General features: G+C 53.9%; 2 protein-coding genes across 2 annotated transcripts in view; one reads left to right on the forward strand and one right to left on the reverse strand.

The window, feature by feature from the left end:
- The window catches only part of FAM83G (family with sequence similarity 83 member G), a 31,221-nt gene extending 22,924 nt beyond the window's left edge, over positions 1-8,297 (reverse strand). Inside the window, exon 1 of the mRNA XM_039492302.1 lies at positions 7,551-8,297. Within this exon, the coding sequence (XP_039348236.1) occupies positions 7,551-8,039 (489 nt within the window). The 5' untranslated portion in view covers positions 8,040-8,297. The remainder of the gene's footprint in view (positions 1-7,550) is intronic.
- The window catches only part of SLC5A10 (solute carrier family 5 member 10), an 80,990-nt gene that overhangs the window by 48,846 nt on the left and 15,649 nt on the right, over positions 1-16,495 (forward strand). Inside the window, exon 9 of the mRNA XM_039492303.1 lies at positions 15,129-15,236. Within this exon, the coding sequence (XP_039348237.1) occupies positions 15,129-15,236 (108 nt within the window). The remainder of the gene's footprint in view (positions 1-15,128; positions 15,237-16,495) is intronic.

Genomic DNA, 16,495 nt, shown 5'->3' on the forward strand with positions numbered 1-16,495 from the left:
CAAGAAACAAACCCTACATGATGCGGTCCCGTCTAGTGACTGCTGGCCACGGGCAGTGGAGTTGTGATGGGTGCCACCAGGCAGCATGTGTCCTGGGGTCATGATGTCGCAAGGTAGATGGTATTCCAGCCCCAAAGGAAGCTCTGTCCTATCTCCTCTTTGCATCGGCTGCTTGTTTCTGAAGGCAGGAATCTGAAAGGGGGCGTTTCTCTCTCTGCAGAGGCAAAGTCGAGAGACAGAGCTCCAAACCCCCAAACCCTTCAGCACGTTCTGGCCAGTTTGCTTCGTCCAGGTTTGCTGACTCTGCCCTGCCACAAATAGTAGGGAACCATCTGGCCGGTGAAATCGATTGGCTTGTGGGGTAGCCTCCCACGGGACTCCCAAGTGATCTAGAACACCAGGCTGAGCAAAGCCCTAGACAATGGGCTGTAGGGGACAGCTGAAGTTCAGCTGCTCGGGCCGCGAAGCAGGACTCGGAGACCTGGCTCCATAGAGTTCAAGGCCAGGAGGGACCAGTAGATCATCTGGGCTGACCTCCTCCCTCTCACAGGTCATGAAATGTCACCCAGGTACCCCTATATTGCACCCCGTAATGTGTGTTTGGCTAAAGCGCATCATCCAGAAAGGACACCCAGTCTTGACTGGACAAGTTCTATTTCTGCCACGGACTTGCTGTTGAACCTCGGGCCAGTCACGGCCCCGCCCTGTGCCTCAGTTTCCCCTTGTGCGCTCTTGTCCGTTTAGCTTGTAAGCTCTTCAGGCAGGGATTGTCTCTTGCTGCGAGTTGGCACAACATAGCCTAGCACAAGGTGGGGCTCACGCTCACTTTGGGTCTCCGGACGCTGCTGCAAGACAGATTATACGAGGACCCATGATTGCAATTGGGTGTCGGCAGGGGGTGAGTGAGGCGGCCTAATAACAAATCATCCCCATCCCCCATTCCTGTGGGAGTTCAAAAGCCCGGGGTCAAACCCTGCTCACAGCTCCACCCGCGGGAACCTGTTGAAATCTGTACGAAAAGGGCAAAAATTCAGCTGCGAGGTTTAATCTGCAAAGAATGAAGTCCTGTGTGCTGGAGGATGCAGGAGGCCGGCCCTCTGTGCTGATTACAGCCCTTCCTGAGGAGTGGGAGTGCCCGCCCCCAGCACAGGCTGCTTCCCCGGCTCTAGGGGGAAAAACCGTCATCCCTCCCCTTGTAACTTGGCTAAGCATTTACTCCCCTGCAAAGGGACCCGGCACTGTTGCCTTCCTGACTTTGGAGCATTTGACAATCTGAAAGCACGATACTGGTTCCAAAGCAGTGGGGAATCGGACCCTTTGCACACAGCGACTTTTCCCTCTCTTCGCTGGTGTGTCGTCAAGACAATTCCCCCCACTGAAATGCTTTCAGCGAGGTAAAAACCCTCCCTAGCGGAGAAAGAGAGCCCTAGATCCAGGTCTCTATTCCATAGCAGATTCCAGCTGGATCCGTCTTCCCTCAGTCCCAACTAGTTGGCGAGGTATTTAGAACATGCAGCCGTGCAGCATTTTTGGCTGGATCAGGTGTTGAGAAACGATGGGGTGTTTATATAGGTTTCCAGCTCACAGCCCGTCTAATGGACGTTGCTGTGTCATGTACAAATCCCGTGCCCATCCAAGAAGCACAAGGGAGGTCAGAAACATTTCAGGGTGCTTTGATCAACACGTGAACTGTGGGATCATTTTTTTATAGGGGAAATTGGAGTTCTTATTAACCTACTTTCTGCATCATCAAAGAGCAGCGTTTGGGCCTGCTGCCTGTTTATTTAATGACTATATATTATCAGCCCAGAGTAAGCACACAATTAGAGCAATAATGTGTTGGGAAAGATGTAAGTGGGATGACTAATATTAATAATCGCTGTCCCTTCTCTGGTACCTTTCATCGCTGTCTCACGAAACGTTCTGCAAACAGTAATTAACTGAACCTCACACCTTCCTTGGCAGGTAGAGAAGGTTGATTATACCAGATATGAACCAAACCTGGAATCTCTAATGCAAACTCTGAGGGCAGATTCAAAAACCACTTCCTACGGTTTTGTTCCAGGCCAGTATTTTCGATATGTTCTGATTTCAGCTCCGCTGGAGCCAAAGTCTTGTGAAAACAACTGATCGCTTGAGAATTCCCCCATTTGAGATGGGAGCGCTCCTGAGCCAGTGAGGTTTTCAGCCGGTTGGGGTCAGAATCTCATGAGAATAGTCCATGAGATTTCAGTGCCATGTCAAAACTCAGGTCTGCTTTAATCCTGGCATGTTTTTGAACCTGAATCCTGCCCTAAAACTAATCTGAATAGTGCCTCTTTGTCTCATGTCTATATTATCCCCATTGTACAGATAGGGAGCACTGAGGCACAGCGAGGTCATTCACCAAGTCACTGGAAGAGCTGGGAATAGAATCAGGGGTTCTGCGTTCCTTCCTTTGCTTTAATCACTAGGGGATACTCCCACCCAGAGACAGGAACAGAGCTCAGGCATCCTGCCTCCCCATCTTTTTCTCCTTTTGACCATTCCAACTATGTCACAAAACTATGTTTAGTCCCTAAACTCAGCAAAATGTTTAGCCATGTAGGCCCTGATCCTGCAGACATCTACATGAGGGCTTAATTTTGTGTTTGTTGGATTTAGTCCTGACTCCCTTCCCTTCCCATAACCACTAGGCCAGCGGTTCTCAACCAGGGGTACGGGTACCCCTGGGGGTACGCAGAGGTCTTCCAGGGGATACATCAACTCATCCGGATATTTGCCTAGCTTTACAGGAGGCTACACAAAAAGCACTAGCGAAGTCAGTACAAACTACAATAGAGTTTATACTGCTCTATAGACCATACACTGAAATATAAGCACCATATTTATATTCCAGTTGATTGATTTTATAGTGACATGGTAAAAATGGGAAAGTCAGCAACTCTTCAGTAACAGTGGGCTGGGACACGTTTGTATTTTTATGTCCGATTTTATAAGCAAGTAGTTTTGAAGTGAGGTGAAACTTTGGGGGTACGCAAGACAAGTCAGGCTCCTGAACGGGGTCCAGCTGGCTGGAAAGGTTGAGAGCTGCTGCACTAGACAACACCGCCCTGCCTGCGCTTAGCACCCAGAGGGAACGCATCCCTGTCCTCAGACTGAATCAGCCCAGACAGAAGCACTTAGCCCTGAACAAGCTCTGTGAAGCTGTAGTCAAAATAGCTGGAGTTTGCTTCCCTCTCTGCCAAAGGAGATTTTGCAAAGTGAGAAAAACCCAGTGGAAGGGGTGTATGTCCTCCTGGCGTCACATGGCGCATGCAAACTAAGCTGATGGCTGTGCTGGCGTGTGTGCCCGACCTGCCCCAGGAAGGATGTCAGAGGAACTTGGCTCTTCTGTACACAATTAGCAGCCCCGGCGTTTTGCTTTGGTGCTGGGATTTTTCGTTTTTTTTTTAGTTCTGAATGGGCCAAATGTGCTCAGTCTCCAAATTGCTGCTGGGCTCAGGGTTCGGTGCTGAGTCTGCAGGAAGGATCGCTACCCTAAGCCAGGGAAAGAAAGGCAGCTGTGCTTCCCAGCTGCTTACGAGCCAGATGCAGGCCAATGCCCTTCCAGAACATGAAGCAACAAGCTGTCGGCAGGAGACAGTCACGTTGGATGTAATAGGAAATTCCAGATGATGTAGGTAAAATGCCTTGTAGCACTTTTTCCATTTCATCATGGGATGACCCAGATGATATAAAGGCAGCACCTGGACAGTGAGAAGAAGACCTCTGATGCTAGAAAGCAGCAACCGTGGGGATGGCAGAGAGAAGGTCACACCTGGCTAACTTTGCAGAGATAGCAACTAAAAACCTGCTCCACAGCTGATGGAGCTGCTACACCCTTTTACACCAGGTCAGGATCTGGCTCATACTCTCTTGAGTGGCATAAACAATAGAATGACCAGAGAAATCCAGCTACTCGTAGACTCCTAATAATCCCCATTCCTTTTAGAGCACCTTCTGTCCTAGGATCTCAAAGCACGTCACAGAGGGTAATGAACAGAGCCTCACAACATCCCCTGCATGGGAGACTATCCTCATCAGCTGGGGAAACTGAGGCACAATGGGGCAGTGACTTGCCCAAGGTCATACCGGGAATCTGTGGCAGTGCTGGGAACAGAACCCAAATCTCCTGAGCCCTCGTGCTTTACCTGAGCAACTGGATCACACTTCCTGTCTCTCCTACTCCCCAGCCCGCTCTGAACAAATGTTGCTCCCCAGCTAAGTCAATGTGAAAGGCGCTGAATTGGTATGGTGTTGCAAAAGGATCCCCCTCCCTGCCAGGCATGCATCTCTCTCTGTCTGGAGCAGAGATTCCTCCTGCTGCTGCCAGGCTCCAATGCGGCCTTTTTCTTTCCCCACTCTGGGAGCTCAGTGTGCGGATGGGGCAGCGGTGGACACGGCCAGGCCCCCACAGGCGCTTGGTCGATCCTGACACACACACAGGGATGGCAACAGGGAGGCGGCTGGACAGGAGTGGCCGGCGATCGTGATGTCAACGAAACGCGGCGTCGGCGTCCCAACCAGACAGGCCGCCTCCAGCAGCCAGGTGAAGGGGTCTGGGCTGGGGGAGGGACGGGGCCCAGCCGGACTCTGAGTCAGCGGCCCAGGGAAGGAGTTGGAAGCGACGAGAATGCAGCGCCAGCAGGGAGTGTATGAACCAGGGTCAGGGACTATAGGCCAGGCCGTTCTCGCTGATGGTGAGGTGACGCGTTGCCTGCGTCCGTTCGTCCCGTAGTCCATCTCCTGCTGCTGGGTCTGCCACGCAGCGATGGAACAGCTGCAGCGCCCCCCCCGGCGGGGCTCAGCCTGCGTCACAGAGTCAGGGCGCAGGTGGGCGACCGCAGTCCACGTTCCATCGGGGGGGGGGAGGGCTGGCTCAAAGCCCTCCCTGGCTTCATGCTCGGCGCCTCCTCGGGCGATCGCGCCCCTTGGCCGAGACGCCGACCCATCCGCCCGGCCCTAGTGCCCTGGGGAACGCTGGACCACGCTCCACAAGCTGGGACGTGGCTGTGCACGAGGCAGCCCTGGGCATCCGCATTCCCGCCCCGCCCAGCGGCAGCTCCCGGGACGTCGGCCGCAGTAGAAGTTGGAGGGCCTTGGCCTAGCCCTGCAGCATGTGAGCAGAACGCTGCCCTGGCTCCAAACACCGCTGGGGGCATGGAGGGCCAGGCCAGGAAGCTTTATACCAGGGGCGCAGGACAAAAACGTCTCTTGGATCAGCCTCCCGGAGCCCCAGCTTGTGCCTTCAGAGCTGAGCATGCCAGGGGGGATGGGAAACATTCGCCCCTCGTTTTTGGGTTCCCTCAACCAGCCCTTCCTTACCTAGGAGACCCCAGCTCGGCTGCGACGACAGCCAAGGGGGATGAGGGGGAATTAAGCCCCCTCCTCCCCCCACCCCAAGCCAGGCTGAGGCCCACTCAAACGCAAAGCTGCTCCGCTACCGAAAGCACATCCTGAGTGAGAGGTCTGCAGACTGGTTTAAAGATGGCTCCCCTCTAAACTGGTTTCAGACGCTGTTTGGCTGGCGGCGTGGACTGATCACGGCACGTCTGCGAGAGCGTGGCCCCGGCCGCACCTGGCAGCCCGCGTTCAGAACTGGTTCAAACGTGTTCTCAGATCATGCTCTCTGCCTGCTGGGGACCCGCCCTCTCCAAATACACAGCCCTCTGGCGACAAGGGCCTGGAAGAGACACTCGGCGCGCTTTGTAATTGGATGAAGATTGGCTGTTATTCCCGTTGGGATCTAAGGCATCAAAGAAGCTCCCTGACTTGCTCTTCTGACTGAAAAGCAAGCTGAGGTGCCGGCCAATGCACAGGACAAGGTCACATCAGGACGCAGGGATGTGACCTCTGTGGCTGCTGATCCCCAATGTCCGTGTGGCCACACATGGGGCAGCCTGCAGAGAAGGCTCTGTGTGTACATCTCAGGTTACTCCTGGGGGAATTATGTGCCACTGTGCACCCGCAGAATTTACATCTCCTGCAGATTTCTTTGCTTTCCTGCAGAAAAATGACTTTCTGATGTGGAAGCAAAGAGAAACCACAAGAGTGGTCATGCAACACTCCCCAGCAGTATGTTTTGGGTGCCCAGGGTAGCCGGCAGAGAGGTAAATCATTGTGGGGTGGGACTGGGGAAGACACGGCTGGTGGCTTCTACCCTGTGCCAGGCTCAGCTGCTAGTCTAGGCTAGGCTGGGGAGGACAGGACTTCCTCTTCCCCTGCACGGCATCTGGGATGGGTCAGACCCACCCCAAGATTTCTCCCCCGGCTGCAGGAAGCGCTGCAAACCTCCTCCCACCCAGTTCCTTCACCCATCGCTCCTCAGCTGCGGGGGAGGGATCTCTGTACTGGGAGCTGCTCCCCCATCTGCCCAACCCCAAGGCATCCAGACCTCCCCTCAGAGCGATACCCTCCTGCCGAGCCTCACCCTCCCCGCACTCAGAACCCCCCCAATGAGCCTCAATCCTTCTTCACCTGAACCACCCTGATGAGCCACTCGGATCCCCACCCCACCGAGCCCCAACCAGCTGCACCTGGATCCCCATTCCTGCTCAATCCCGGCGTTAATTCGGAGGGGCCTTCCACACTCTGGTCATAGGAGGCCCTCAGTACACAGCTCTCATTTCCTTAAACATACCTGTTCTACCTGCTTCCACCACCTCCCCCATCCCGATCACCCTCCCTCTGGGTGAAGATACTTCCCAGACCAGTCCTCCATCTCTGGATCACAACTCCTCCATTTGCCATTCACTGCCCTCCACCAATATATTGTGGCTAAGTCTGTCTCAAGGTCCTGATCAGAGCGTTATTAAATGCTAAGACGCAGCAAAGTAGCTTGTTCTCATTTTTAAAAAGGCTGGACGTAATCAGGTGTTGGACCTTTTCCTTGGGGTGGGTCTTACCGAATGTCTGCTGCAGAAAGGGGGCAGCTACTGTTTTTTATCAAACGTTCCTGGACTGTGCAAGCCACTAATCAATTTTGCGTCATCTGTTTACCAGGATGCAATTGACTAGGACTAACAGGAAGACCTTGGGCCAGATTCAGCCCTTATGTAAGCTGGTACAATGCCAGCAGCCTTCACCTGTTCGCAGCAGGGCAGAATTTGATCCTTTGTACTTTGCAGAGCCGCGTGCAGTTCCCTGGGGCCCTGGAGATAATTATCAGCAGAAGGCTGATACCTTGGGCTTGGAGAGCGATAGCAGCTCAACTCGTTTGCATTTTCTTAGCCCCACAACCTCTGGGTTGCCAAGGGCCCAGGGAGGACAAAGGAAAGATTGCCATTGTTTCCAGGGGAAGCTGGATCAGGCTTCCAGCTCTTTCCCTCACCAGCGGCAGAATCTGAGCCATAAGTGTGGATGTGAAGCTTAATGGGGAAGAACAGATGATACACCGGGCTGGCCCCTGCAGTCATCGCTCAGCCAGACCTCCCTTGCAGGGCACTGCGTGGCTGAGGAGGACCTTGGGATCTGGCCCCGCTCTGGATAGCTGAGTGAAAACCTGCCCTAACGATCGGCGCGCATCTCACCTTCTGAGCCTGGACAATCATCTTCCTGACCACCTCCTTGATGTGCGCTTGCCCGTCGATGGGCGGCTGCATGTACACCATGGCCCTGGTAACCCCCCGGTAGGCGACGGTCTCGGGCCAGCCCAGGTCCAGCTGCGGGATGGAGCGGTCGGATCTCTGGGGCCAGTACTCCAAGGAGGGCGCCAACTCTCCCTTGCCCCCTTGGCTGGCGCAGTCACCGTCGCTGTCCCCGCCCCCGTGGCGTGGGATATACTCCGAACCCGGGTCGTACGTTTCCAGCGACTCCATGATCTTTTTAAGCTCCAGCTCGGAGAGGAAGTCCCGGATGTTCTCTTTCTTGAGGACCTCGTAGAAGGCCTCCGGCCCCTTTGAGACCAGGGCTTCCAAAGCCAGTCTCTGCTCCTCGCTATAGAAGAACTCCGGCTTGGACTCGCTGGATCTCCAGTTGACATGACTGTCATCCAGACACTGCACCTGGGAGAGAGCCATAGCCCCGGCAAACAGTCAGACACTGAAGGGAGCCGGCGACACCAGTGAACGCTAGACTCTGACAATAAATAAGGAGTTAATTATTTCCCGGGTTTTAAATAACTTTGCTTTTTTTCTCCTTCTTGCGTTAGACACAGCAGTGGGTCCCCCCCTCCCTCCTCTGGCTGACTTGGCTTCTCCACAAAGTGCTCCCACGCTCTGCCTCAAATCTCCTGCCTCTTTGGCTATTTCCGCTCAGGAGACGCTGACTTGGTTTCTCATTTACTCATCGGCTCTGGCCAGCCCAGGCGAACTCCGTGCAAGACAAAACCAGAGAAAAACTGATTCTTCCTCTGACTCCCAGGTCTCCAGTGCTGTAAGCCAGGTGACCGGCCACTCGCTTGCAGGCACAGGTGCTTTGAGAGTGGCACAATCCCTTTGAATCTTCTACCACCAGATCCACTTCCCTCTCGCCGCCTGTCCTTTCCCACAATGATAATAGAGAACAGAATAAAATAAAATACTAAGAAAAATAAAGGTTTAAAAAAAATCCAGAAAATCGGATAGGCAGCAGCCGTGGGGGTGTCTCAGTCTGATTCTTCCTCTCTTTATTCTTCTCTCTCTTGATCTGAAGTGCTCCAAATGGGATCAGCTGTTGTGTTTCCCTGCAGCAAAATCCTGCCTATTGCTGCTTGATCAGTTTCTCCAGGGTTCCTGGGGCTGGAAGCTGGATTCTTGCAGGGCTCTTGCCGGTAGGCAGTGCGGAGATGGACAGGTAACAGCAAGAAGGGAAAAGAAAAGGAAAAAAACCAAAGTGATTCATAGCTCCGCCCTGCCCCACCTGCAATCACATGCTGCTGCCTTCAAACATTCCCAATATCTGCCTAGGCCATTAACTCCTTCAGCAGTGCACACATGCCTGCAAAGCCAGCCCTGGGCGGGAGGAGGACAGGAAGCTGATTCGTCAGCACTGCACAGCCCAGCTCCCAGCACTGCTTCCTGGATCTTGCTTCCCCGAGGCAAAGGAGAGGGGCTGTCTGGGGCTTTCGCGGTTCGTGGACTGCAAGCTCTGTGGGGGTGTTGGTACAGTGCCCACCTGTGGTCCTAGACCTACCACTGGCTCCTGGAGCGCTGCTGCTGCCTAGCCTGACTGGCTGACTGGCTGAGCATGCCGAAGAAGTGGGTATTCACCCACGAAAGCTCATGCTGCAAAACGTCTGTTAGTCTATAAGGTGCCACAGGATTCTTTGCTGCTTATGCTGAACATTGTCCTTCAAAATGGTTATTTGAGAGGAAAATTGGGGGTTTGAGGACAGGATGATTTTGAATTGCCATGAAAACAAAGCAAAGCCCCCAAACCCAAAGTGTTTTCAGTGGTTGGCAAAAAGGTTTTGGTTTTCATTTAAAAATAGGAAAAATCAAAGTTTTCTGCGGATCCCACTCCCAGCCCATTTTCTGACTGGCTCTAATTGTTAACCCTTGCTGTACCAAGTACTGCCAATCCTGGCAGCAGCATTGGAACCCAGGGCCGACAGGATGAGTCCTTGTCAGCTGAGCTAGCAGAGTACCTCCCATAGCTAGTAGCTATAGTAGACTGTTATCTTTTTAGGTGAACCAGCCTCTGGGAGGTGGAGGGCAAGGAGTTCATGTTCTTCCTAGAACTTGCTGCAGCAGAGTAAATTAAATGAACAATTGGGAGAAAGAAAGACAAATACCCAGGCTCTGTTAATAGACCGGGGCAAACCAAAAGCATTTAACACACCAGTCCCTTTGGAACTGGTCACTCTGAACTCTGCCAACTCCCAGGCAGCGGTTCTCAACCTTTCCAGACGACTGTCCCCCTTTCGGGAGTCGGATTTGTCTTGTGTATCCCAAGTTTCCCCTCACTTAAAAACGACTTGCTTCCAAAATCGGACATAAATATACAGAAGGGTCACAGCCCACTAGTACTAAAATCACGGCCTTTCTCATTTTGTCTGTATGAAATTGTAGTTTATACTGATTCGCTATGTAGCCTGTTGTAAAACGAGGCAAATAGATGAGTTGATGTGCTCCCTGGAAGTCCTCTGCATACCCCAGGGTACGTGCCCCTGGTTGAGAACCGTGCCCTGAGGGGTTTCAAGAAACGGGGGCCAGTTCTCTCACCAGTGTAAATCCGGAGTTCTTCCATGGCCACTTACGCTGATGTGATTCCAGCTGACAATTCACAGCGGTGTCAATCATTTTGCTCATTGTTCCAGGATAAAGTCCCCTCTCTACCAATGAACCCAGGGCTGCAAAGATTCTAGTGTCAGAAGTGAGGCTCACATTGCATCATGCTGCGGGACCTGTCTACGTGTGGCACCCGTATAGTGTGTGACGAGGGACCGGTGCTTTTCAAGGGTACGAAGAGTGGCAACTGCACGTGGCTGGGGCAAGGGGTATTTCTCATAAACCCACAGCTCCACTGGGAAAGCAGAGCACACTTGCACATTCTGATCTGTTCTAGGCTGGCAATGAAGAAACCAATTGCTCTGTTACCGGATGGTGGTGGTGATGGTTTGAGGCGTTCTGGTGTCACATCTGATAGCCTGAGCCCTTGGAAATAACTCACCACCGTAAAGTGCTCCCCAGTCAGGTCAATAAGACTTTCTTGCCCCTCGTTCAGAAGATTGGAAATCCAGGATCTCGTTTGCTATCTGTAAAACGGGGCGGGAATTACTTCCTTTCAGCCACTCTTTGTCTGTATTCGGTCGTTAGGCTGTAAGCTCTTTGGTGCAGGGGCTTTCTCTGTACAGCGCCAAGCACAGCGAGCCTCTGATCTCGGACGGGGCCTCTCGGTGCTACCTTAGCCCAAATAAATAATAACTGGCTGTTACAAAACCCCCTTAAGACAATAGTGTAGCTGGTGTCGTCGTTATGGGACGCCCCTGTTTCCCTTGCAACCCCGACTGAGTAAGGCACCTTGAGCTCTTTGGGGCAGGAGGGTCTCTCTTTTATGGGTCTGTGCAGCGCAAAGGATGTTAGTGGGATTGCACGTGTGGTTTAAGATGGGCATGTGCTTAAATCTCTTACTGAATCAGGGCCCTGCGCTTCTTGGCATAGGCAGGTGTAGCCAAAGCTATTGTAATTGGGTGTAGAACTCTGTTCGAGTGCATTGGCGCTTCGCCCATGTGAATCAGGTCCTGTGGCTTTTTGGCTGTATTGAATATCCATTATGGGGGCAAATACTTTTTAGAAGGGTGTGTGTGTGTGTGTGTGTGTGTGTGTGTGTGTGTGTGTGTGTGTGTGGTTTAAAACACCAACATTAATGCATGTGAGAAAGCTCACGAGGTAGATGATATAATGCCTTTTATTGGACCAACTGCTAAGGGGAAGAGGGCTCCACCAGGACATAAAACCTACAATGGGGTCACATGGTCTTGGGGAAGGATCTCTTTGAAGGAAGCATCAATAGGAGAAGACGTGCACAGTCCAGTGCTCTGATCCCCAGCTCGTGTAAAGCAGCTCCGTTGACATCCCTGAGCGTCTGGCCCTTGGCTTATGGCTTGCATGTACTGTACTCGATGGAGTTCGTTAACCCAGGATGCATCTGGGGGTGGTATTCTGAATGCTTTGTATTTCCGTAGTGCGTAGGAGCCCCAGCCACGGGGCAGGACTGTGCTCTGCCGACACACAACCTGATAGGCTGCCCCAAAGCCCTTGCGGTCTAAGACAAGCGACGGCAGGTGGACACAGGCAGAATCAATGAGAGGGGGTCTAAGCGCACCAGCAACCTAGCAAGTTTCTGGGCGGTTTCACGGCCACGGAGGGGTGTGAAAGAGGATAAGGAGGTGGCCTTGTGGATGTTTCGAGGGTGCTCCGCCCAGGCGGAGAACGGCCCGAAGGGGATTGTTTGGAAGCTGGACAGACATCTGGACTCAGGAGCCCAGTTCTACATCTGGGGGTTCAGATCACCACTTGAGGGGCTACCCGGTTCACTGGGTACCAAAACAGCCCTTTGCCCATCTGGGCCCCTTCCCTTAGGTGTCTGTGGGCGAGAATGGGGCCTGTCCAGGCTTTTGTGTCCGCAGCGAAGGATCTGGGTTGGAAGTCAGTGGCGCTGCGCCACTTCCTGGCCCTCTGTTTGGGTTCAGTCACCGCCTGCCCCTGTGTGGGACCCAACCTGCCCCCTTTCTAATCGCCCCATGGTCTGGGCTGTGGCCTGTTTGGAATCGTCCTGCGTTCGAGTGTTTGTCGGGGCTCTGAGCGCCTCTGCGTGGGGGGTGTTTCCTACAACCACCAATTACTTCTGATGATTATTTATTAGCCACCTACTTGGTAGGGACGAGTTAAATCCGTGCCGAGAGCCAGGGCGGGCGCCCGCATGGCTGGTGTGGCCCAGATGAGTGCTGTGATCAGGGGCCCTCCACCCATTTCCGCTGGGCTGCCACCTTCACCCATGGCTGGCTCAGCGGGGCTCCGCCCCTGCTGGGTTTGGGAAGGGAAGTTGTCAGTCTGTGCTGCTCAGCTGCAGCTCAGGAGTTAGGGCCTCAGGAGTAGTAGGATTTATTTTTGCCTCCTAGGGATCGATGCCCCGACCCAAATCCAGGGGCAGCCCGTAGCTAGCCCGAGGGAAGAAGACGATGCCCCTTTAGTTCAGAATGGGGTCGCCCACGCGGGGCCCCCGTCTAGCGCTGAGGACGTAACGCATCCCACTCCCTGAATAGTCTCCTTGATCCTGCCCCATTGAAGTCAATGGGAGTTCTAGCACTGACTCCTCAGGATCAGGCCCTTAAATCCTTCCTCCTGCTTACCTGCATCCGCTTCGGCTCGCCCTGCGCTGATTACAGCCGAGAGAGACAGCCAGGGCTGCTTTTCCCTGGGAGCTTCCCTGGCTCCAGGAGTCCAGGCCCCAGGGAAAACTCAGTAAACTCAGACAGAGCAGACAAATGGGACCAGAAAAACTGGAGGCAGGTAGGAGTAAAGGGTGATGCTAATTAGAGGACAGGCCGTTTTGGTTATTCATTAGCTTTTCGTCTGAAACAAAACTGGAAATCGCAAAGTGAAGCATCAATACGCGAGGGGCCTGGGATCTGTTCTTACCTCCGCCACTGATGTGCTGCCTGACCACGGGCATGTCACTTTGCCTCCCTGCACCTTAGAGTCCCCATCTGAAAAATCCTGGGCTATGGTGAGGCTTCGTTAACTCCTGTTTGCAAGTCACTGTGGGTGGGCAGAGCATTATTGTTGTTGCTGCTTCATTACTAGAGCTGGACTAATACTGCCATAGCACTTCGCCCTTCTAGAGTGTCATCGTCCATCCAAGGAGCTCAAAGCCCTTTGCAACCAGTAATTAAAGCAGCTTTTCACAGATGAGGAAACGAGCAATACAGCAACTTGCTCATGAGCACACAGCAGAGTCAGGACTAGAACACCAGGTTTCCTAATGCCCAGACCCACCCCAGCTCTAACCACTATGCCACCCAGCCTAGCCTGGGTTTGCTGGCTACAGACGGCTTGTGAGCTGCAGAGTCTGCTCACCTGCAAACGGGAAGGCTTACTTAGCTCAGCTTTTCCCACTGGACTCCAGGATGAGTCGGGCCTATTCTGTTCCTCTTATTTCTAACTGGCATGTATGCTGCTGCTAGGTCAGTCCTGCTGGGGCTGCCTATGTTACCCCTGCCTGAATATTTCGGGCCGGTCTGTATAAGAAATGCTGGGTGTTGTGGGGAGGAGGAAATGGCCTCTTTGCAAAAGTCCTTTAAACAGTCTGTACGAAAATCAGTCATGGGCTGGAAGGATGGAGACCTGTCTCTGCCCCGCCACTCTGGTTTGCTGGAGAGGCTTGAATCCAAAGGCCCAGTCCAACCACCACTGATGTTCCTGGGAGTGACTCTAGATCAGGGGAGTGGCTGAGGATCATAAAGGGGCGGTGGAAATGCATGTGGGCTACTCCCTACCTTTATTGAAAGGATTAAGAGGCGCGAAGCAGTAGATGGCTGCGCTGATATTTACGCCCTTTGTTCCTTTCCGTCGGTTCGGCTCTGTGATTGCAGCAACAATAAACAAAGACTCGTAAATAATTGGCTCACTGGTGCTGGGTGCTGGGCCCTTCGGGCCTCTGCCCTCAGAGTCATGACGGGAGCTGCTGGGTGCTGATTCGGTTCCAGTGACGATCACAGTGCCAGGTTGATGTCCCAGCTGTGACGGTTTTGAGGCAGGACACGGGGGGCTGTAATCCTTTGGTCTAATTTTGGTGGGTGGGTGCTGAGGGCCCGTGATGTGCAGGAAGTTGGACTAGCTGATCTGATGGTCCCTTCTGGCCTGAAACGCCATGACACTGGCAATCACGCCGCACTCTGCCAGTCCGGATCGTAACGAACGGATGGAGTGATGCTGAAGTGGGTTAGGAGAGTTCTGGAGGGGACCAGGACAGCTCAGAAAACTGTTAATAGGCCATTGCCTCTATCAATGACACTTATCTGCTCCATGCCTTCCCACTGCCATAGTAACTGAGCACCCCGCAGTCTTTCCTATAATTATCCTCATAATACCCCTCTGAGGCAGGGCAGTGCTGTTATCCCCATTGTACGGAGGGGGAAACTGAGGCCCAGCGAGGCGAAACAACTTGCCCCTGGTCACACATCTGTGGCAGAGCAGGGAAGTGTCCTCCAGGTCTTCTAGATCCTAGGCTAGTGCCCCGAGCCACCAGGTCATCCTGCCTGTCTTTCACCACTAAGCTTCTGGTTCAAACCCAGCTCAGGCCAGTAGCGACCAAACGTTGCTATCCAATGGCAGGGGTGGGGCTTGGTCCAGTTCCCAAAGACAAGAGTCCCCATTACCAAAACACTGATTGGCAGCCCAGGGTGAAACAGATCCTGGGGAATGACACTTCACCCTCCCTGCCTTCGCAGGCGTCCCTCTGGGCAGGGCTGATGCCCGTCGGCGGGGGAAGCTTGCTCGGTAGCTGCTCTGCGGGCAATCAGGACCCAGTTCTGCTCTCAGGCCTGCAACTGGAGCTCCCGTGTGGTGCGAGCCCTTCTGGGGGAAGGGTTTTTTCTGGTCACACTGTGGCTCCCTTCGCCTGGAACAGCTCCGCAGCCGGGTGCTCTCGGCAGGGTCGAGCTGCTTCTCTCTGTGTTGTTGCAGACGCCGTCAGCTGCGTTGATCCTGACGAGTGCATCCGAGTGTGCGGGTCCGAGGTGGGCTGCTCCAACATCGCTTACCCCAAGCTGGTGGTCGAACTGATGCCCAGTGGTGAGTCTGGGCTGTGCTGCTGGCAGTGCCAGGCCATGCTGACTGTCTTGTGGGTGGGTGTGTGTCGGGGGAGCTGAGGGACTGCTTCCCTTTTCCAGCCAAGCCCAAGGGAGCTCTCTGCCAACAGCAAAACCACCTGGCGGCCTTGGGGCTTCCACCGGCGGGTTCCAAATGAGGAAGCGGAAAGCGTGACAACGGGGAAGCAGTGGCTGTTCCAGCCCCTGGCAGGATTACAGCAGTGTCCTTCCTAGGCACTGATAACAGTTGCCTCTTTGTTTCCATTGCTGCAAAACCAGAAATAAGCGCCCAGTCAAACCCAGGAGGACAACGTGTGGCGGGGGAATGGGCTCCCTCCCATAGCGAGGTCAGCAGTCCCTTCCGCGCTGGGGCGAGCCCAGCCAGGAATTGGGGGGACCTCACGCAGCTGGAACAACAGCCTGTGTCTGCATCCAGAACCGTTCCTTTATCCCCCTTGCTCCTCCCTGGCCCTGTCTCTTCTCTCCCGTGAAACACTGATTCTCACTTCGGGAGAGGAGGTGGGCCAAGTAGCTGGTTTATAATACCTGGCCCCACAGGTCCCAGTCACCAAGAGGGCAGGTTAGCCTGTCACCCCTTGGGGGTCACATCCAGCACCATGGATGCATTGGCAGGAACAGGTGTCCACCCAGTATATAAGAGTCCTTGTCATAGAATCATAGAATATCAGGGTTGGAAGGGACCTCAGGAGGTCATCTACCGTATTTTCCGGCGTATAAGACTACTTTCTATACTAAAAAACAACCCCCTAAAATCGGGGGTCATCTTATACGCCGGGTATAAACAGCGGGCAGCCCAGAGCCCTCTGATTCCCAGCTGCGGCTGGGATTTAAAAGGCTCTGGGCTCCCCGCCGCACTCCCTGCCGCGGCTGGGATTTAAAAGGCTCTGGGCTCCCCACCGCAGCAGGCAGCCCAGAGCCCTCTGATTCCCGGCCGCGGCTGGGATTTAAAAGGCTCTCGGCTCCCCGCGCTTGCAGGCAGCCCAGAGCCCTCTGACTCCCCGCCGCGGCTGGGATTTAAAAGGCTCTCGGCTCCCCGCGCTTGCAGGCAGCCCAGAGCCCTCTGACTCCCCGCGCGGCTGGGATTTAAAAGGCTCTGGGCTCCCCGCTGCAGCCACTAACCACTAGGTAATCCTCCGATGAATGAGTACCATGCCATGAGGCCAGCTGAGATCTTAAAAAGTGAGCTCTTGTCTGCTCTTTGTGGAAACTAACACTCCCATA

This window comes from Mauremys reevesii, linkage group 10 (assembly GCF_016161935.1).
Source record: "Mauremys reevesii isolate NIE-2019 linkage group 10, ASM1616193v1, whole genome shotgun sequence".
In the NCBI taxonomy this organism is placed as follows: Eukaryota; Metazoa; Chordata; order Testudines; family Geoemydidae; genus Mauremys; species Mauremys reevesii.